The sequence below is a fragment of the Aphelocoma coerulescens genome, chromosome 14 (assembly GCF_041296385.1).
Source record: "Aphelocoma coerulescens isolate FSJ_1873_10779 chromosome 14, UR_Acoe_1.0, whole genome shotgun sequence".
Classification (NCBI taxonomy): Eukaryota; Metazoa; Chordata; class Aves; order Passeriformes; family Corvidae; genus Aphelocoma; species Aphelocoma coerulescens.
The window spans coordinates 13,619,477-13,642,159 of NC_091028.1; the positions used below are offsets into that span (position 1 = coordinate 13,619,477).

The 22,683-nt window shown below is 42.1% G+C and overlaps 1 protein-coding gene across 13 annotated transcripts in view; it reads right to left on the reverse strand.

Moving 5' to 3' along the window:
• SUN1 (Sad1 and UNC84 domain containing 1) overlaps positions 1-20,896 on the reverse strand; it is a 33,793-nt gene extending 12,897 nt beyond the window's left edge. For 2 of the 13 annotated variants that reach the window (XM_069030209.1, XM_069030208.1), the window contains exons 1-7: positions 14,796-15,066; positions 10,065-10,161; positions 4,254-4,445; positions 3,725-3,915; positions 2,598-2,624; positions 2,312-2,503; positions 490-612 (exon numbers count right to left, since the gene is read on the reverse strand). In XM_069030209.1, the coding sequence (XP_068886310.1) occupies positions 490-612; positions 2,312-2,503; positions 2,598-2,624; positions 3,725-3,915; positions 4,254-4,445; positions 10,065-10,141 (802 nt within the window). In that variant the 5' untranslated portion in view covers positions 10,142-10,161; positions 14,796-15,066. Of the gene's footprint in view, positions 1-489; positions 613-2,311; positions 2,504-2,597; positions 2,625-3,724; positions 3,916-4,253; positions 4,446-10,064; positions 10,162-14,795; positions 15,068-15,267; positions 15,290-16,255; positions 16,453-16,814; positions 16,891-20,812 lie in introns of those variants that run through there. The other 11 variants (XM_069030205.1, XM_069030204.1, XM_069030207.1 and 8 more) reach the window with 11 other exon arrangements.
• Between the last annotated feature and the right edge of the window lie 1,787 nt (positions 20,897-22,683).

The following is a 22,683-nucleotide window of genomic DNA, read 5'->3' on the forward strand; positions in this document are numbered from 1 at the left end:
TGTAGAGCAGGTATAATAGAAAAGAAAGCACCAAAGAAGAAATGAATGTTTTTAGGGAAAACAAGATGTGCTCTAAAGTAGTGCAGAGTGATGAGAGCAGTTTGAGTTTTGCAAGACAGATCTAAACAAGCTTTAAGTTCACAGCAGATTTAAGGGTGATAAGAGAGACCTAAAGACATTGAAAAATTAGAATTTGACACTATCACCATAGTTTTTAAAAATCAAGTTTCTCAATTAAAAAGTTACTCTCTACCACTTTCTAGTAAAAATCAACATGTGGATCTTGTATAAAGGAATCTTGAGAAAACAGAGGAAAGGTACGAAAAGTGTAGCACAAGTGAGGTAATAATAAAAACTGAGAAAGAGAGGAGCCAGCCAAAAGACTATAGAAGATCACCATAGTGCCAAAGATGAAGTCCATAAGAAAGAAAAGCCAATACACACGCTCTGTGTTTGTTTGGAGACCAAGGAAGACAACTGAAAAAGTACCTTTATATTCATAACCCAGCTTCAGCAAAACCATTTGAAATAGTTGCACTAATAGTGATGCAAAAGATGCTGCAGTATTTTTGACCAATCGTAGAATCTTACTCATGTAGAAATACGTTCCTCCTATTGAAAAAAACAGTGTGAATACAAATTATTCATCCACAGAAATATGTAATTCTGTTCCCTGGTCATCATTAGCTTGTGTAAGAGTGAGGACGAAGCAGGGAAAGCTTTTAGCCAAGAGTATTAAACTTCAGCAAGTGTGGTTTGAAAAGTCTGGGTGTATTAGATTTCACATCAAAGCTTTTGTAAGAACTACACACCCTGGATAATGACTTCAAGGCAAAATCTGTAACTTCAGCAGGAATAGCTTTGCTTAGTGAGAATGCAGAACTCTAAAGAGCACTGAACTCCCTGCTTATGGAACTCAGGATTCCTCACTGATGTGAGCTGCTGATCCTGATTTTGGGGGTCCCAGTTCCAAAGAGACACTAGCAGTGTTATTCTGGATTTGAAAGTGAAGACTGTTCAACACTTTCCCTGCTCTTACATCAGAGGAAGCTTCTACAGTGGTCTGCCTGAAGTGCTAGAGAGACACCCTTCTCCAGAGGTACAGGAACAAAACCACAATCCACCACTGCTGCTGTCCTAGACTCAGCCAGATGCCAAAAACCTGCCATGACTGTGTGTGCCTTTCCTCACCCACACACCCCCAAAGCCTGACCCAATCCTCTAGATTAAAGTACAAAGGAATGTACAAAGATGAGTAAAATTCTCTCATGTGAATACAAACTCAGGAGCACAGAAAGAGTTTTCATGCAGTGCCACTTTAAGTAGTTGACTGTACAAGTCAAAAGAATTCCACTCTGTGCTAGACACTAACTAAAAACAAATACTTAACTCATGTACTTGAAGTCATATCATATAGCTCAAACAAACTGATTTCTTGTACTGAAAACAAACTCCATTCAAGACTAACAAATCTACAGAATTCCAAAATTGGTTCTTTTCTAGCTCAAGGTCATTAAAGAGACAAATCCTTTGCGGTAACTGAGGACTACCAGTAATCAAGAAACTCCAGATGCTGTGCAAGAGGCAGGCAGACAGGCAAGAGATGGAGGAAAACAATCCACTGAATGGAGACTGTCTTGGAAAGGCAGAATCTTATTTATACAGACTCAACTTCTCAAGCTTTTGGAATGTAGTCGCTAGAGTGACTATTTGGAATCAGTTTTTCCCTTTGGACTTCAATTTTTCATGTAGCTGAGATTTAGCTTTTATAAACACTACAAAAAGCTGCAAGGTTAAAAGAAGAGAAAAAAATTAAACAGGAAGTAGAAAGCCCTCTCAGAGATTCCCTAGATAGCAGAAGCACTGCCAAATAACAATTCTGGTCAATCTTGAAAGTTCAAATCATGTAAGGGATAAAAAATTATAAAAGCAAAAGCACAGAAGAAGTTTCTCTCCAAAAGCCATGACCAAAAACTTCATAGACAGAGCCACATAGATCCGATGTCAGATTAGGAGACTTACAATCAGTGCTGGCTGGCCAAATAATTTTATAACTTAAGATACCAGAGCCCTTTCATTTTGTAACTGTTTAATTCCTACAGCAGCACTGAAAATCAGTAGATAACTATACACAAGAAACCGACAAGTACACAAAATTTCAACTTAGACAGAAAAAGGTATTTCATACAAGCTGATCTCTAGAACTCAGTTATTAGCAAGTTTATCAGGGTAGGACAAGCTTAAATAACACAACATTGAAATGAACCAACTGAACTGTATTGCAGAGAAAACACAAGAGAAAGTAACTTACTAGATGCATGTTTCTGGCTCCTGTCCCTAGTGTAGATCCTGGAGGATGGCACGTGGGAAGCTGAGTAGGCAGTGAGGACCTCCTTCCTCTCTGACAGCATGCTGCAGTCACTGCACGTGTAGCCGTTCAGCGTGGGCTGCAGCTCTGCTGCTGCTATGCCCCCGTTCCCCTGCAGCAGCATGGTGTCACTGCCTGGAAACAGCACAACAACCAACACACCCGTGTCAGCACTGCCAGCACTGTGGCTGTTACATGGGATGTGGAAGGAAAAGCAAAGCGTAGTTACCTTTGGGGTCACCTTCTTCATCGAGGCCTGCAAATGAAAAAAGAAGAAATTGGTCCCAAATATAAGACGACCTGAACTGAATTACAATATCTGACATAAACTCAAGTTAGAAGTCCCACTAATTCTAAGACTTCAAAAAAATTCTCGTTATGGTTAGCATTTAACATATTTTGCAGCCCATCAGAGAAACATGTATCCAGACCTTATTATAGAAGTAATAGTTGTGAAAAGCATCCCATCACAGAAGGGGCAGGCAAAGTAACATGAATACCAACTGCACCTTGACTTAGCTCCCATGAGACCTTAAAGCAGCTAATTACAAGCTTACAATGCTTCTGCTGCTTGGTAACTACTTTGATACTACTGTATTTAAAATTCTGTTTTAAGAGCCAGGTTATCTAACATTTAGAATGGGTTCTACCAAGATTGAAACAATTCTTCCCATTAGGACTCTGGGAAGGTCACAAATATTCTGACTAGAAACAAAGAGTCTGAATTGGAAGATATAACAAATTGTTGATCTGGTTCTACACAATATTTCACATAGACAATACTTTATGTAGACAACTCTCATATTTTCTCTTCATTGAAGAGAGCAGATTCCAGGAAAATATACTTTTATATACTTGCAAAGCCAAACCAGCTAGCCACACACAAAAACCCTTTTGGGAAATCCTGAAATGCCACTAATTTGAAACTTTCACATTAAGGTATGTTAAAAAGAAACAAACTGCCTATAAACAAAGAAGAATGCTTTTCCTTTGGCTTTTCAAAGACAAGTTACATGTTTACCATTCTTTAAATATAATGTACATTTTGTACTCAATGTACATTTTGAAGAAAACAATGATAGGAGATAATTATGGTGTTGCATCACAAAACTGTTTATATTTGCTGCCGTATTAACTTGACTGTGCAACATCTTGATATGCCAGTAAATCAAGTTTACACACTGGACCACAAATTTCCAGTGGGCATCTTAGCAAGAAGACCCCTACAGCAGAAGTGCAAGTGCACACAGGTTTGGGGACAGGATGGACAGCAGGTGGGACAAGGATCATCAATTTATATGCACCAAACCAACCAGTTTGCACAGTTTGATACAAGCAGTAGCAATCATTGCCTACCCCAGAAATGATCGACTTCTGTCTGTTCTCGAATCAGAGACTCATCCAATATAGTGGATATCATTGATGTATCACTGGCATGGCTATTGAAACTGCTCTGGCTAAAAATAGATGAGCTGGACAGATTTTTCCTTGGCACATGTCTTCCACTGCCAGACTGTTTGCTCATACTTCTGCGTTGCTTTACCACCCTAGGAAACAAAGCAAAGGCAAGTAAGACAGAGCACTAAAGACACAAATTTCTGTTAACTTCTCACTTTATTAATGAATGAATTAACAGTCATTTCAACACTGATGTGACTAAACAGAGCAAATAAGGTTTAAAAGGAAGTCCTCACCTTCAAGCACCTCTAATTTTACAAAGATTTTACAAAAAAATTGTCATTGCAAACCACATACTGAACACAAATTTCAAAGTACGGCAGTAAACATGGAGAACGAAAAATAAGACCTCTAGGTAACCTTTTTGCATTCTTTTTTTCTAACAGTAAGACTCAGGATTTACTTGTGATGACTTAAAAATGCTTACTTAGATTGATCCCTGAAGGACATGTTTCCAGCATAAGAGCTGTCATGAAGGGAATCACTCTGTCCTTCATCTGATTTACTGTATCCTCCAGCAGCCAACCGTAAACTACGCCGTGACATTCTGGGTGAATCAAACACTGGATCTATTTTGTTTTCAGTCTCAAAATCCAAAGCAGATGAAGAATAACTTGAACTGCAGTAAAGTAAGAATGGCAAAGTTACTAGGGGAATTTTCAAAATGGTAACAAACAAGCTCTTCAAGCTAGCCCAAGTTTCCATTAAATGCAGTTTATTCAGGGTTATGGCACAATCCCCACGAGACATACCAAATAACCCCAATAATTTAGATATATGTAGATATTCAAGGTTCTCCTAAGCAATTCATATTATGAATTCTACAACTGAAAGCAAATCAAAGAAACAAACAAGCACCATGGAAACAATGCCTGAAGTTTAGCCAGAGCAAGCACTCATGCTTTTGGGACCAATTTGAGAGGAAGCCATTCATGACAGTTTCTTCACCATGCCTAGCAGCAAATTAAAAATGGCACACTCCCAAGCTGCAAGGCAAAGATTAATTTTCAGTCTATTTTTGTCTATTTTCTGTTTGCCAAGTCCTTGTTTTGACAACCAAAGATCCATACGCCACATTACTCTGAATTTCCATCTCAACAAGTAGGAACTTCCTCTGTTTAAGATACATAAAGACTTCCCTACTTCAGCTACTTCAGTTTAACTACCATTACTTTTTTTAAAGAAGTGGTTTAAAAACATTTCTTAATTTAATGCAAACCATTAGAAACATTTAACTCTGAGCTAACAAAAAATATTTAGAGACTTTAATCTGTTTTTCTCCACAGAGGCAAGTTTACACATAGATAACCTTCACATCATTACCCAGGTACTCCACATTTCAACATGTGATTCTCTCAGAGCTTCCATGAAAATTTACTGTGAAGACAAGCAGCAACACAAGGCAAACACAAACAGATTAAAAGCTGATGAGTCTGTAAGAAATACATTTACCAAAGCAGAAGTTTAGCCTAAAGCAGAATAATACTCATACTTGCAACCAAAGGAAACATTCAGTTATATAAGTGAGAAGAGGCTGCTGGCACCAGGCATTGCACAGCAGGTCAGGTTCTAGAACTGCTCAGCCCTGTGACCCACAGCATCCAAATGCTAAGTGCTCTAGGCCAGCTTTCGTAAGGACTCTGTCCCTTCTTGGGCCACAGGGACATACAGAGATGTAACAGCACTTCAGTACTCCGGGGGGTTCCATTTGTTTTTTTAAAAGAAGAGATAAGCAAAGAATTGTTTGTGACAGCAGCTCCTTCTCCCCAAACACAAACACACAAGTAAATTAGATCTGAATGAGTAGATTCTACTGTGCAGCCTGTATTTGAAATAGAAGCTTTCCCTTTAAAAAAAATATGTATCAACAGCTACCATAAAATTTGTGTAAAAACAATTTAATGGAAATAGCTTTGTAACACAATCATTAAAGATCTCAGAACATCACAAAGTAATAATATGCTAAGTATTGTATTATTTTGGCATACAATTAAGTCAGAAGGCCTTGAAGCTACACTTAACAGTAATGACGTAATTCTGACAAGATGGTGCTTTTGAAGTGAGTTTCTTCATTGCTCCAGAATGCAACATAAAACACGTAAGATGGGGCTGTCAGAGCATGTCAACTGCATTTCTTTTGGCTAAAAAAATAGCCCAGACAACACACTGCAGGAAAACATCTCATGGCTGCAGCACCAGCTGGGCATTCAGCCCATCAGACCAGAGCAGAGTCTGTCCGAAGTAGCTGCTTCTACTGCCCAGAGGAGCACAGACTTGATGGCAGGGCTCTGGTTCTGTGTGCTGGATCTCCCTGGTCTGCCCTGATAATGCTGGCACGTGCAGTGCAACCCTGTGCAAGGCAGAAGCCCCAGCACAACTTAAACTCAGCATACATTACTAAATGCATTAGTCTTATTAATCCTTGCTTTCATTTGGCTGGGAGAGGGAGAAGAAATAACATGCTTTATGTACCTAACCAATTGTAGACTAAAGAATTTAATTTTTACAATTTTCAAAAATGCTAAGTATAGATGATTCATACTCTGACAGATGTGAAGTGAGAATATGGGTTAAATGTGGCTCCTCCTGCTGTTATTCTACTGTTATATAAAGGGTCAGAGCCACAAGTTTTCTACTGAGTCCCTCCCTAAACAGTTGTTTCAGAACTCAGTTTTGCTATTTACACTTGCCACTATGCATTTGCTTTTCCTCATCTTCACCCCACGTTTCTTACAGATACTCAATTCACAAGAACACAAAGTACACAGAACAAGCTGACAGCTGTGACCAGCCTCAATTTGTTTCTGTTCATAAAACACTTGCTGTTACCAAGTATCTCAATGAGCATTTATATCAATGTGGGTTGAATAAATAGCTTGAAGTTGGGCTCCACTATCTAAAAAAAAAAACAACCAAAAAACCCCCAAAAAACCAACAAATCATCATGGAATCTTTTCCTCTTTAACAAAAAGGGGCTTGTCTCTCACTTATGCAGGATAATAATTCTCTTCACATTATGCATCAGCAAGACAGTACCTAGAAGTCTCCTAACTTGCCATCTCACTTTCCATGCTCTGGAATGCAGCCTTTTTTCTTCTACAGAAAAGACTACAGTAAATAAAAAAACCACTGCCTTCACTTTCAAGGACCAGAAATGAACCTGTGCATTGATGTACTCCTATGCAATATGTACAGCTAACCAAGAAACACCTAAAGGTGGGATGCAATTAGCCTACACTCCTGGATAACCTCTGCAAACAGTGCAGACTCTGGTTCCTTCCCCCAGCAAACAGCTCCCATGGCTGCTGGCAGAGCTGGAGACTGAATCTAGTCTTACATTTCCAGCTTCTTGATACCTCCTTCACATGAGCTTCTACAGAATAAGAATGTCCTAGACTTCAGTGGGTTATTTTTCAAGTTATATATTTATAAGTGGAATGAGAATGAGGTCTGCCAATTTTAGCATTCCTATAGCTCCTCCGAAGGACCTTAAGTGTAATTTTTTTATAAATACCCCTTGGAATGAAACGGGCAGTGATGTTCTTGACTATTCAGGATACTAGACACATGCAATACACCTAAAGAACTACAGCTGAACAGACATCTAACATGGACACAGACATACAAAAACATTCACAGCCTTTCTAACCAGGAGGCATTATTTACATTAAGTGACCAAGGACACTACCTCGAATTATTTAGTTATTTCTTCAGTCAGTCCCAGAACATACTTAAAAACCTCAAAAGATTTTATTCAATTACTGTGTAGAAAATTACATCCCAGTTGAATGCTCTGACACAGAAAAACAAAATCAAACCAAATTCTTATTGATTTAACCCATATTTTTGAAGAAGTGTTAAAGGCATCCAAACTGACAACACAACTCAAAAGATGATGGTGACTAAAAGGAAAGATCAGTCGTAAGAGTGGGGTGTAAATTATATGTTGACAAGTAGGTGAGATTCACAAGTTTGACTTGCATTTGGAGGAGGATAAAGACTATTTAGGTATATCAGTTAAATGTTTTTCTGATTTGGGCTGGAGGAGTAGAAGCACAAAGTAGAAGCACTACAGCTATGAACACACAGTGATCCCAGTAAGTATTAATGTAAGTTCTATTAATAACTCATAGCCAACTCTATTAATAGCTTTGTGGTATCAAGCTTCACTGCACTGCTTTCTGCAGGGCTACATCCCAAGCCACTTTCTTTAAAGAAAAGATTCTTGACTCTTGAATTGTCACAGGCAGAATAAACCAGATTAGAATATAAGCAAAACAAACACAGGTGAGGGGTAAGAAGGAACAAATTTCAACATGAAAATATTTCTGATTAGCAATTCTCCCTTTCCTCAGAGTCTTCAAATATTGTTTGACCCAGGGTAGGAAGAGCTATAATAACAGATGTCATTCTGCACATATACAGCAAGCAGAGGCACAGCAAGAGTCTGCACAAAAGACTGTAGTTTACTCTCTTGACACCCTGAAAGCAGTGCCATGTCAGTGTAACAAGTAGTTTTCTCCCATTATTTTAACATTTGGGGCCTCACACAATTTTAAAGAAAGGGTGTGCCAATCCTTTTCTACATAAGGAAGAATTATAATGAATTTATTTCAACCTAGTTTAACCATACTTGCCTTCATTAATTTAGTTACTAAACTTCATCACACCCAGCTCTATCCATTTAGAAATGCCTATGCCTAATAGTCTAACACAGCAAAATGGCAAGCTGGAAAGTTTCAGGACGTGTAACCCCTTCACAACTTCTCAGTTTTTCAAAAGTCTTCATTTATGTAGCAAGACACTCAGCTGTCCCCTAAATAAACCCCACCAAAGTCATCATGAACTATCCTCCAGATGTCCAACAGGATTTATCATTCTACATCTTCTTTCTACTTGTCCACTGTTTTCTCACTGGGTAAGAATCTTGGACAAGAATAACACAGGAGTTACAATATGTCAGCCAATCTCTAAGGTACATTTGCAACACAGAGGTAACTAAACCCACTCAGTAATATAGAGGTGAAATGCTGCTGGATACAAAGCACATAAATCACCTTTCATTGTCCAGCATGCTTTTCTTGAAAAGAGAAAACCCACTTGTATTTAACCAACATTTTACCAATGGTTTTTCATAAAATTCAGGAAAAATTGCAATTCAACAACATATAACACGTCACATTTTGCAACACTACTGACATTAGGCTATAGCTTTAAAAAAAAAAGCCATGAACCCAAACAGAAAATGGAAACATACAGTTTTAGAGCACACAAAAGGAAGCGTATTAAGTCAGTAATCTCTTAATGTTACAGTCTTGGCAACTTCTGTTTTATTGGCAAGTAGCCAAGTATTGTCCAAACTCTATACTGTATTTTAATACACAATACATAATAACACCATACAGAGAGAATAGAAAGGCAAATCTCATACTGCATCCTAATGAACAATCATTTTTTAAAATTTAAAATTAGCTAAACCAGTAACTCAGGCTCACTGATGCATTTTGAAGCAAATATATATCTCATAACTCAATACCAGGAAAAGCTCAATAGATTAAAACAGCAACAATCTGCTATATTAATACTAAAAAACTCAAAATAGGCATCACAACACTTGTTCTGAATACATAATACAAGAACTACCAAACACTATGGAGTTAGTTTTTAGAAAACTGAAGTGATTTAAGAAAAACAATCAGATCCAAAGATACAAGAAAAAAACCAAGATCTTTAGAAGATACAAGAAAAGGATACAAGAAAAAGCAAGTTAATTAGAACACAGATTTTACATTCACCCAACAAAGAGCTCTGCTAAAAGAAGTAATCAATATGTAACTTCCAGCCAAGTCCCACACTAGTGGCAATGAGTGCGTAGCAATCAGCGCTTTGAAGTGAAAGCGGTCCCAAGTCACAAAAGAAAGCACACACCGAAGTTATAAGACACAAAACATCGAAGAATTTTGAGGACATATTTATAGAAATCCAACAGCAGTTGTAACTAGGCGGACACAAGTTACTCATAGCAACTAATAAACACTGAGTCATTATCTTAGTCATTGTCCTGTTAGTTCAATGTTTTCTTTCCTCCAGTTAGGACACAGCAGTTGTTTTCAAACCAGACTAGAAAAAGCCCTTCTTCTTCAAAGAAGTCAGCTACTTACCATGAAAGCTCAACTCTCCAGGATTAGCAACATTCAGAGAACAGACAGTTTCTCTACAAGAAGAAAAGGGTTCTCACCTGAGTGCATATGTATAGCCAGTGTTCTCTGGCAGACATTGGGGAGGAGTGTACGTGTGTAGACGTGAAAAGTCCATGTTGACTGTTTCAAATCATACTGTAAAAGGTGAAAATAAAGTAATGCAGTGACTTAAAATTACATAAAGTCAGTCTAGGAGCCCTTGCACTGTTCAGCCTGTGTTATTAAGTATTGAAATAAAAGAGCTGTTACCAGAAACGTGGAGCTCTCAGCAGTGGAGTAGTATTGCTGCTACTGCCAGATATCCCTTATCATTACTACAGGAAGCTCAGGGTATTTCTGACTCTGACTTTCTTTATGGTACTTTATTTTCAGCTATTTCCAGCTTCTCTAGAACATGACAGTAATATGAGCCAAACCCTTATCACAACCAGATTACAACACTTCCACAGGAACTAAATTATGCTGGTATCCCCAAAAGAGGCTAAGCATAAAAATCTAAAGAACTATGCAGCCATGTTTCAGAGGTCTCTTCACAATGAGTTTTGCTTTGAGTGCCCACTGAGCACAGCACAGGTGGCTCTGTGCACCAAGTAAGGATAACACAGATGAAACTTGAGACAGTTTTTACATATAGTCAAATCATTTAACTCTAGCACTTTTGAATACCATCCACTAAGCAGCGAGGGAGTATCCTTCATTTCACAGAATTTATTCCTGTCATTAAAACCACTGAATACACACCCTGGCAAAAGAGCCAACTGCAAAGTGACTCATAGGGTAGAATTAGGCACACTTTCCAGAGTGCCATCTACTTCCAAAATAAACCCCAAAAAACAACAAACCCAAAACCAAAACTACCAAATCAAAACCACCCAAGCAACATTCATAAAACTTTCCATGGGGTCTTTGAAAGGTATTATAGCCTTTGGAAGAAAATAAAAACTGATGTTGTCATATCAACAAACTTGCAGGGCTGCACAGGTGACTACATGGGTGGAACTATGAACAATTTGACTTTCAATTTCAAAGTATTTGCAAAAAACCTTCAGCCTTTCTCAGTTTTATTAGCCAAAGAAAATTTTTGATTTCATAAGAAAGATTCTTTGATTATAGTTTATTTGTGGTTAACAAATAGGGATTTGGCTATCCTGGATTTGCAGTTAGCAAAGCAGAATCCTGCTTTCAGATTATCTATGGCTCCTGTTTCAACAGCAGTAAAAGATATTCCACACAACTGTGATATGTACCTAAACCAGGGTAAAAATATCCCCAGCCAATTTTGATAATCAAAACATCAAGTATCTCATTCTGGAGATGCACTTTCCTATGCTGAAATAAGAGTTTTTGTTTGTATAGCTACATATGCTTAAGAAATAGGGACAAAAAGCAGGTACGGGCAAAAGCAGCTCAAAAGAAATCTGTACATGTAACATTAAAATGCTCTTAGTCAGTCCACCTGTAGCCTACAAATCCTGAGGTTAGTAAGGCAAGAGGATATCTCCATTACTACTGAAGACTTAAAAAAATTAAAACTTCCAGGCCTAAGCATTGTAGCTTCCTGAATGCAAGCACCTCCCATGCAAAGTGGGGTTAATGAAAAATAAGGTCTCCTGCTATTTGCTTTTTTTTTGTTATAGAGAACACATTTCCATTAGGTGATCTTTCTCTACACTCACTTCATTTGTCCCAGAGGCATAATGCTTTCACTAACTTGTATATAAATTTGTTGTTTGTTTACAGGAAGCTTCAATCAGTAGTGCAGAAGTATCAGCAAAGCAGTCTCATTCTTTTGCTAGAATGAGCAGCAAGTTCTGTTGGAATATGTAACAACTGCTGCCTTATTTTATCAACAAACAGGAGCTCAGTTTAGCACATAGGAAATGGGGACCAGAGAGCAACGGCTCCCCAAGAACGAAGGTGGAAATACAGGGAATTTCAAGATGAGGGATGCTGGTAACACCAGAGAGCACTTGTATTAAAGAACAGCAAAACATGTTTCTCAGACATATGCCTACTGAAATGGAAAACTATGATTAAAGTTGATCTTTTTGAATTGGTTCATCCCAATAAAGATTTTTAGCCCCTAAGATATAAAAACCTTGTCTAGTTTCTGCTGGAGTTGATGTGCGTGCTTAGCACGCATCATTTCATCATAAAACCTGTTTTTTAACTGGCAACTCAGTAGCTAATCCTTCTGACACCCAGCAGTATTTTCCCACATGGAAGGCTCAGCTATGCCAGGGAGCTTTGAGCAGCTCCCCAGCTCCTCCCTGTCTCCACTGCCCATATGGGCAGGGCAACGGCTGAGTTTGAAAAACAACATATTGGCTCCGTTTCTTCCCTGTTCTTTTTTTCCCCCCTCTTCACCACCTTTACTTGATTTCTGAATAAATGCAATGCTAGAACGTAAATAATATTTCTTATTTGATAAAGTTTTAATTGTGTCATTAAGTTATTACAGATAAAATATGTGCTTGACAAAGGCAGTGCTAACTGCAAAGCCTCGAAGGTACTTATGTGTAGGTCTATTAATAGCTGGGTTTCATAGCACCGAGCTCTCCAGTGAAGATATCAGGTTTGCCATCTAAACACCACACTTAGAAATCACTCTTAGAAGATTTAGGAGCTTGGTTTGATTCACTGCTTGTTTGATACTCTAAAATGAATTCTGACTCAAGGGGAGAAACCTCTACCCAATTTTTCAAAGCAACAAAACAGGCTTAACTGACCTAAATGGAATTTAAAAATCATCTTCAGAGATGACCACCACAGTTTGCAAAGATGGGCATCTAGAACTTATATGAAACTGGATTTTTTTTTAAGCCTGACTTTTAGTTCAACAGCTTAATTTTAGATATCCACCTCTTCAAAACAAATTATCAACCCGATTTATTTAGAAATATTCTACATCCTTATTACAAAACAGACACAGGGTGGGCGGAGGACATTGACTCTCTCTAATTTGTTCCTTTCATGTTTAACAGCACTCCACCTTTCATGTATTATCATTGTTCTTACTTATGAAGCTTTCATACACAACCGGGACAAAAGAGCCATGCTACTACAGTATTTTGAAAATTTTAAATCACAAAACTTGGCAGACAATCTGAGAGGTAGACACAGTACTTAGTCCCAGTTTGAACACTTCTGCGTGCCTGACACCTTTCTGCTTTATGTACCATAGATCTGTCTGGACTCAGTTTCATGTAGACTTTTAGTATCAGCTTTGTTGCAAGGATTACCAGGCTCAAACTCCAAACCAGCCTTTTGCCCTTTTCTAGAAGCCAATAAACATCTATTTCTAATACCAAGGGATGCACGATGCAAGAACCAAGCACGTATTTATGTAACCCCCCAAGTAATAAGAATACCTTTATAAGACAGCTCACTGTCAATGGAAGGGAAGCACACAGTTCCGCTGGAGTGCAAGCGGACACTAGGTGCACCTCAGCTTACAAACCAACTTCCATGCTCCTGCAGAGGAGACAGCTGGATTATTTGCCTTTTTTTGGGAAGCAGACACAACAGTCATCCTAAGTATTATCTCTCCCTTGCAATTAAATGGAATCTGTGTTACAATAAATCAGCACACCAGAAGGGCAGGAGAAGACAGATTGTGACTCCGTCAGAACACAAGGAAGCTCAGGGACTCCTGTAATCAGTGCAGCAGAATTTACCTTCACACAAGGCCCTTGGCTGTCTCCAAAGGGCTCCGAAGCTTCTGAGTGATATGAGGCTGCACCACTACCTCAAAAGCCTGTCTGACAGTCACTTTCACAACCAGCCAGTCTCAACAAAATCCTAGTACTATGGCAGCAAACTTCCTGGCTTCCAGGGAAGGTGAGGAGATGCTCCACATGTGGTCTTTACACACAGAAGCATCATAAGGCTGGGGGAGCAGCACCAAACACTGACCGTACACTACAACCACCTTACAGGGACAGACACAAACCCTCACTTATGGCTTTTGGGGTATGCAGACTTTTACAAACATACTGTCCAGGCAGTTCCTCATCAAAACCCTTTGCAACAAAGGAAGTGGTAAATTGCCACTTCACAAAAGGGACTCTGGCAGAGTAGAAATATTCACCAAAGTCTGTTAGAGAATGAGAAAATTCCCAAGACAGCATGTCTTATTTTTTATGTTACAAGGGACAAAAAATGATACAATCAAAGTCTTAGAGATTGGAAGTACTACTTCAAATAGAACCTCTACTATCCTCACATTTTAAAGCCAAGTAAGTTTAAGTCACTATGACTTAACACATTTAATGCCACAAATGCTGAACAGATTTAGGCAAACTATCAATAACAATGAAACTGGAGCATGCAACTCCATCAGTTTCTGAGAGCAAGCCATTTTTTACTTGTAATTTCAATTTTTATTTTCTTCTATTATTCAGAAAAACCAATAAAGTCACTATTTTTGGTTAAAGAAGGCAAATTCCTAAGAAAATATACTCCACAAAGGATGTTTCACCATAGCAAGTTAAGTACTAGTTTAAACAGGCTGAAGAGCAAAGAGCTCCAAGCTAAATCAACACTTTATTAAAACACACATTCATAAAACATTACCATTCCTTTAAAAGAGCAACTCAAAAGTAAACAAACAAAAAAAACCCACCAAGTAATAAACCGGATATTTTACACTACATATTACTATTGAACATTACGGCACAGATCCCCGAACACAGATGTCAAACTACAGCACTAACAACAAAACCCAGCTTCCTCACAAAGCAGCAACACTGCACGTTCCCATTCTGTACCTCTCGAAACGCTTTTTAACGGGGAGGCTGACAAAAACCAGCCACGCATTCAGCCGCGGCGGAACAACCGGCGTGCCCGTTCATTGTTTACACGCGGGGCCAGCACACCGTTTCAGAGCCCGGCCCGCTCGGGCCCTCTGGCACACGCCGCGCCGGGGCCTGGCGGGGCCCGCAGCCCGAGCGCCGCTCCTCCGCCATCGGCCGCGGCCCGGGCTCAGGGCGCGCTCCCCGGGCCGTGCCATCGAGCCCAAAATGGCTCCCGGCCCCAACAAAGCCCGCGGCAGCCGGCCCGGCCCCCGCGCTCCCCGTCACTCGCCCGGTTTGAATTCACTGGAGGCGGCGGCCCGGCCGACCCCACCGCCTTAACCCCTGCGGCTCCGCCAGCGGCTCCGCGTCGCTCCGCTCCCCAGCCCGCCGGCACACAACAAAAGGCGTGTTTCGCCTCGCCCGTCACGCTCCTGAAACGCCTCACCTGCCCGATAAAGCGCTCCCAGTGTCGGCTATCAAATTAAACCCCGACATCTTACTCTTTATAACCAACACCTGAATGCCTAAACGCCCACAACTTACAATCACCAAATCACAAGGCAGTCAAGCACCGCAGATGTAAGGATATCTATACACCACCACGCTTACTAATAGATCAATGTAAAAAGCCTGCTAACCTTGTCAATAAAACCCTCCGTCCAGCTCACTCACGACAACACCACCCTGCAACTCACTTCCACAACACTGGTATAAAAATCAGCAAGCAGTAATTCAGACCCATATGTAAAAGCAAGAATTAGACATTAAAATTCACTGGGAAATTCAACAGAAACATTAGCCTGGAACAGTCAGTTGCAAAGAACTGAAACAGAAACATAAAAAAAAATTAGCAAATATTTAACTTCCTTTTTCCGTAATGTTAAACTGAAAACCAGGTGGTGGGATAGGGGGCCTGCAAACGCTGCAGAAACCCAGAATTTGCTGGCTAATATTTTCCTTCCCTATAACATACTATAAACACTATATTTTTAAAATGTATTTTAACTTAATACAACACTAAATAAGGCAACGTAAAATAAGGAATATAAAACAAGGCAAATCAAATACTTTTTCTTCCCAGCAGATATAAAACTTACTGGAACTGTCAGAAAACAGGTGCTGTCTCCAGTGTTTCTGACACTTCTACCCCTGTGGTCACTGAAGGGCAACCAAACGTGAACACGGCACAAGGAACTCAGCACTACCACCGCAAAACGAGCACAGCACGAAAAAAAACACATTTTGCTGTAAAAACACGACCAGCCACTCAGTCGGCGAGCGATGCCAAACTCTGCTACAGTAAACCCGTCTGTTGAACACCACTCTCCCCACAGAAGCGGCTGCCCTGAGGTGACAGCCGGGGGACAGCGAGGGCAGGTTTATCCACCTGTGCTGCCCAGACCAGAGCACAAACCCCCATCACAGCACGTTACCTTTGCACCACGGCTCGGCAGCTGCGGCGAGCGCCGGCACCACCGCGCACTTATCAGCTCTTTCACAATCAGGGTGGAAAGCTGCAGGTTATAGTTTCTTCTGACAAGGAAACCCTCCAGGTGCCAGGCCCAGCGGGACCCGGGCAGCTGAGGTTTCTCTCTCCTCCCAGCGAACAGCGCCGACCTACAGAACTCCGGGCTAACCAGGGGTCAGCGCCTGCCCCTCGCCTCCAGCCCGCAGCGCCTCACGCGCCGCTGCCTCCCCGGCGCCGCTGCCCGAGCCGGGAACGCCGATGCCCAGCTCGGGGGAGGCCGCAGACCCGAGACACCGCGTCCCGGGGGCTCCCACGCGGGCGGGCGGGCGCCACACGCGGCCCCGGCCCGGCGGGAAGCGGCGGCGGGCGGGCCGGGGCGGGCGGGGACGGGTGAGCGCGGGCGGGGGGCGGTTGGCAACGGCCGGGGCGGGCTGAGCCCCGCCGCCTCCAGCCCCGCGCTCCGGGGGCGGGCGGGGGAGCGCGGCCTGGCCCTGCGCGACGGGGAGAGCCGTGCCGGGGGTTACCTGGTGCCGGTGCAGCGAGGGAAAGGCAGAGCCAGCAGCAGCGGCGGCGGCGGCGGCGGCTGAGATTGTCCGGGCCCCGCCCGCTCTGCCGAGGCCGCCGGGAGCCCCCGCCCCGCCCGCGCGGCGCGTGCCGGCAGCGCCCCCTCAGCGCCCGCCCCGCGCGGCCCCTCACACACGGGCACGGGGCTCCTGCTCCGCCTCCTCCTCCTCCTCCTCGGGCCCTGCTCGGGGTTTGGCCCCGCTCGGGATTTGCCCCCGCCAGCGGCTGCAGCCCGGCCGCCTCCTGCCTCGCCTTCCCGCTCCGCAAAATGGAGCTGTGGGAGCCTCTGGAACCAGCAGTGGAGAGGCGAGGAGACTTAACTCAGATTTTCACTCTGGCCTCTATTGCTTGACTCACTGACTTTCCCTCCCAGTGTTTCCTCTGTTTCCTTCCTACCCGGCCTTTTGGGGATTTTCTTTCCCTTTGATTCGCCGTCTTCCGCTAAGACTTTGGCACAGCGCACCCGGCCCCTCGGTGGGGCTGAAGCGCTTCGGCTCCGTGCGGTGCCCAGCCGAGTCTCACCAATGCCAACATGGGGCTACAGACACCTCCGGACAGCCACACGGAAAAGAAATCAAAGAATGGTTTGGGTTGGAGCTGACCTTTAAGCCTGTCTAGTTCCAACTCCCCTGCAATGAGCAGGGACGCCTCCCGCTACACCAGGTTCCTCCAAGCCCTGTCCAGCGTGGCCTTGAACACTTCCAGGAATGGGAATGGCTCTTGGCAGAGAGGAAACAAGCCCCATTGTTCAAACACTTGGGAAACGTATGCAAATACATTCAATGTGAAGCCCGAGTGACGTTTTGTTAAGCCCTCAGTCTCCCCGAGTCCACAGTTCTCTTGCGGGCCCAGCTGTAGGCAGGGACGGTGCAATGTCAGAATAGAATAAGGGAATGTGTCACTTGGGAAAGGCTAACCGGGGCATAAATTGTTATTTACTTGTGTGTGCAAGAGAAATGACTCAGCTTGCTGTGAAAGACTGGCTAATAAATGTGTGATTATCAAATAATCCAAATGTTTGGATACAAAATGAGAGACGGCAGCTAATCCTTAAGAAACAGAAAATGAAAGATAAACACATTCACTTAAGGTATTCGCTGATATTGATGTAGCACTGATTTTGGGCAGTTACTGTTTTATTTAGAAGTGCTTTGCTCCATCTGTGCGACAGTTTTAAGATGCTGCAGCCAAAGTTGAGCTGACCCCAGTGACACTTGGAAGCCAGTGCCTGGTTTGGTCAGATGTGCAGCCCCGCACCAGTCGCCTCCTCCCTGCATATGGCTGAGTATTTTGCAGAACCAGTTTTCTGGCCACTCCTCCTCTTTTTGTACTTACTCCACACCTGTTTTCCTGTCTTAAGAATAGATCATATTTAAAGGCTTAAGATACTCAGGGCAAAATCACCTCTTAGTTTAAATCCCCCTGAAATTAAAAGTTCCTTGGTGGTGTGAGGCCAGGCCCTCTCAGAGATGTTTCCCACCCTACTCCCCTGGAGCCCAGGGCAGGCAGCACTCAGCTCTGGCAGGACAAGGTGTGTTGTTCCATTCTCCCAGGGTGCTGCTCCAGCTTCCTGGGCTGCTCTGACTTGTCCCAAGCAGTTGTTTTTCCATCACGACCAGGCCAAGAGGCTGGATGGAAGATGATGGCTAAAGCTCAGTTTTCCCTCCACTCCTCAGCTATGAGAAGCAATAGAGCTTTTTGTAAGTTTCCAGGGTTTAAGGGAAACTTGGTCAGATGTCCCGGTTTTGTTAAAAGAAGCTAGTACATACAGGGAGTTAATTTTTTCACATTTCAGAAGAAACTGCTCTGAGGCAAACAAAAATTCTTTCAAGATTTCTCAGCATCTAACGAGTTCTGAAAGTAAAGTGGGCTGACTTAATTTTATTGGCTAAGCTGAAGTGTATAGAAAAATGGTCAGTAAGAATAAAAATTGATTATATTAAAAATGTTCCAGTTTTAACATTGTGAAGGGCAGTTAAGAATTTAACGAAAAGCTTTCTGAACTGACACCAGGTATGGGAAACTGCAATACAAGGTCAAACCAATCCAAGGACCACATTTCCCTAATTCTCCCTTCCCTTCCCTTCCCTTCCCTTCCCTTCCCTTCCCTTCCCTTCCCTTCCCTTCCCTTCCCTTCCCTTCCCTTCCCTTCCCTTCCCTTCCCTTCCCTTCCCTTCCCTTCCCTTCCCTTCCCTTCCCTTCCCTTCCCTTCCCTTCCCTTCCCTTCCCTTCCCTTCCCTTCCCTTCCCTTCCCTTCCCTTCCCTTCCCTTCCCTCTGTGATTCCCACGTTATTGCTCCCTTCCCTCTGTGATTCCCATTCCCAGTGCACTCCAGCAGTCCCACCTAGCAAACCTGTTCTGCTCCACATTCTGGTCCTTGCTATCAAAAGGGGCAAATCCCCACAGTGATTGAAGGTACAGACTCAGTGTGGCAGAAACCAGTGCAGCAAGGTGTTTCTGACGGGCACTACTGGGCATGGCATGCTGCTGCACAGGGTGGGAGTGGTGACCTTTGTGTCCATGGCTGGGGAGATCCTCATATATATGTACTAATATCAAAATCACCTAAAATATCTGGAAATCTGATTTCTTGCTCATTAAAGAAAAGGTTTCTCGCCATCTGCAATCCTTTGTGATTAAGCTCACCTGGGCCCTTTTCCTACACCTGTTAGCCAAAGGCAGTGGGTGCTCCATCCAGAGCAATTGGGCTATCAGGTAAAGGGGGATGCAGAGCACTTCAGATCAGTTTTGCCACTAGATCTCTGTGGTCCTGACTTACAGGGGATTTTAGACATTAACAAGAAAAGCCGATTACACCCAAGGCAGGCCGGCAGAGCAGCCGTTCTCCTCACAGCTCTCATCTGCTGCTTCAGCTCAGCTCCTGCTTCTCTGGGGGATTGATCCCGGTAAATGGACACAAGCTTGTTAACTGCATTTTTTGTTGATCCTTCAGCTGCCTAATAATGAAGATTTTGTCTTTTATTTTTCTTTCTCTCTTTTTAAAACATGGTTAGAGCTCCACATGAAGGGCTGAGACACAGAGCAGTCCATGCTGTATCCAGCAGGATCAGCTCTGATCCACTCTTCTAGCCAACACCTTCCTGCTCACTTTCCCATGCAGGGATCCTAACACAGATTCTGCAAATGAAACAGAAACTTGGCTGCTCTCAAGCCAGCAGTTGGCTTTCCCAAGCCGAGGTGTTACTTTATATTTGGGGCAGTGCTCCGGTATGTTTGTGTGGTGCAGACAAGGGGTTTCCCCCAAGCAAGATAAAGCCTGTGCAACAGCCCATCAGAACTCCAACCTCTACATATAGAACTATTACAGTATAATTTATTTATAATAAATAAATAAAATAACTTCTACCATAATGACATAAATACCTATCATGGTTTTACTGTACAATAACGGCATAATTTTATCATAGTACTATGTAGTAAAACTGTACTATGGACTATACTTGTTCTTTCTGGTGACTCCTGGTTTTAACTTATTATACCTTAAATAGCTAAATTTCTCTATCTAGAGATCAGATTAGATTAGAGCAGAGCTGTGATATGTTATTAGAGCCTGTAATAACTTTGCAGTTATAGCTGGAGGTCAGTCCCTGGGCACAGGCTGCTGACACAAGCAGAGAGGTGCATTAGTGCACCTTCCCGTGGGCTCACATGACCCTGCAGGGCCAGACACCTGCAGAGTGTCTGCAATCTGCCAGAGCATTCCTGTGGAAATCTGCTCATTGCCTGTACGGACCCACACGGATGAGAAATGGATGGATCTGGAACATACTTAACCACCAGCCTCTCCCAAAAATGCTCTCTGATGTAGACCTTGTCTCAGAGTTTAGGTATCTCATTTGTCAGTGCCCTGTCAATATCTAATTAATTAAATCTCTTTAAGGTAGTTAACAAATATGTAAAAGAGTTGATATTCAGTTAGACGAATGCATGCACTTACCTAAAAACAATTGTTTTGCTGAGAATCCGAGTCCCAGGATCTTCCACAACAGGTCTTCCGGCTTACAAGGACGAAGACAGAGGCACAACTGCTCATCACAGGAAGGGCAGGGCTAAAGGCTGCTTATCTAAAGTGCCTGAAAGCCTGAAAGTTCAAGATAACAGCTCTGCCCCCCAAAATTGTCCTTGCTTAAACGTTACGTAATGCATATGGTGCCAGTGACATTCCATAATGAGCACTAACTAAATCTAGAAAACATAAGAGCTGATCTGGCTGAACAGGGAAAAAAAAACCCAAAACATTTTAATTGCATTCATACTGATCCAGTAAAAGTTTGAAGCTGGAAAGTTGAGTCTCAAAGAAAATTACTTTAAAATCCAGACTCATACACCATCCACAGGAGACTCAATAACAGTACATTTTTGTAAAGGGATTTAAGAAATTTGGGTTATATAAGTTAAGTATGGTGAACTACAAGCAAGGTTAGCACATTGTCAAGTCCTGCATCCAGAAGACCTTCTAATAAAAGGACATAGTGGCAGATCCCCAGTTTGTCACGCAAACAAGATCAAGCTGGTGTTTAGCATGTCTCCAGTAGGACGATTAGAATATTCATTTCAACAAGCTCTCCTGGCTCTGAAGAAAAGCTGGTTTGTTGGATGATGTGGAGATTTTTCTTTGTGAGGCATCCCACAACAGACTGCTCTGAAAGATAACAAAATGCTCAACATATGGAGAAAAAAAGTTCCCAGCCTGCTGAAGATATCAAGCTTGATGAATACTTCAGCTCTTATTATTTGTGTGCCAGCTTTAGAACATCTTGAAAAACTTTGACTAGATTCCATGTCAACCAAGAATGTTCTCTTCTCTCATCCCACATTTGAAGTTGGGTTTACAAACATCTCTTCTTTAGATCACAAGAGTAATTAAAAGCACTTGACCAACATTTGTACTACAACTATCATGAGGCTGCTATCAGTGGTAAAGAATCTAAATTTTGTCAACATAAGAAGCTAAAAATATCATGCCTGTAGTACTGTCATTAAGTAGGATTTATTTGGGGGACTTTCAAGGGAACTTTACCATAAGAACTGTGTTCTTGCTGCTGAAGTGAAACTTCAGGTTGTATTGGAGGAACCTGTTGCTCTGCAGTGCTTTGAGAGACTATTTTGAGAACAAGGTCTCTGCTAGGATAGTTACAGAGTCTATTTCCAGTCCAATTTAATTGGCTTTTTAATAATTGATTAGACTAAGGAAACAATTTCATGGAACCACAGAATAGTTTAGGCTGGAAGAGGCCCCTGGAGACGCTGTATGTAGTCCCACTCCTGCCCAACAGGCTCAGGCAGAACAGGTTTCCCAGGGCTGTATTAAGTCAGATTTTGAGTATCTCCAAGGCTGGAGACTCCACAACCTCTTCACTCTATTTAATGTTTTCTAGGGATTTTTACTTCACTCACATTGTGCCTTATAAGAATTTTAGCTGCCTCTCCACATACAGTGAGTTAAATAGTTAATAGTTTTTAGTGAATTAAAATGCTGCTCAGCACAGGAACAGCTGTACTTCAGCTTTTCATGAGAAGAAAACTCAACTTCAAAGACAGTACAAAGGATCTAAAATGAGTATCCTATTCTACAGGAATGCACAATAGCTTTTGGATCTGTAAAAAACTCATCAACTATTCTGTATCATTAGTGTTATTGTCCCTTTTTGGAGAATTTTCAAAGCAACCCAGTATTTTGTGAAGTGGCCAGAAGTTTGACTTTGCCTTTAAGCTAGGAATAAGACTTGTCTTGTGTGTGTGATCTGTCCCAAATGTTCCTTTGGGAAGGAAGTAGACACTGCTGTACATGGATCATGGGTTGGTTAA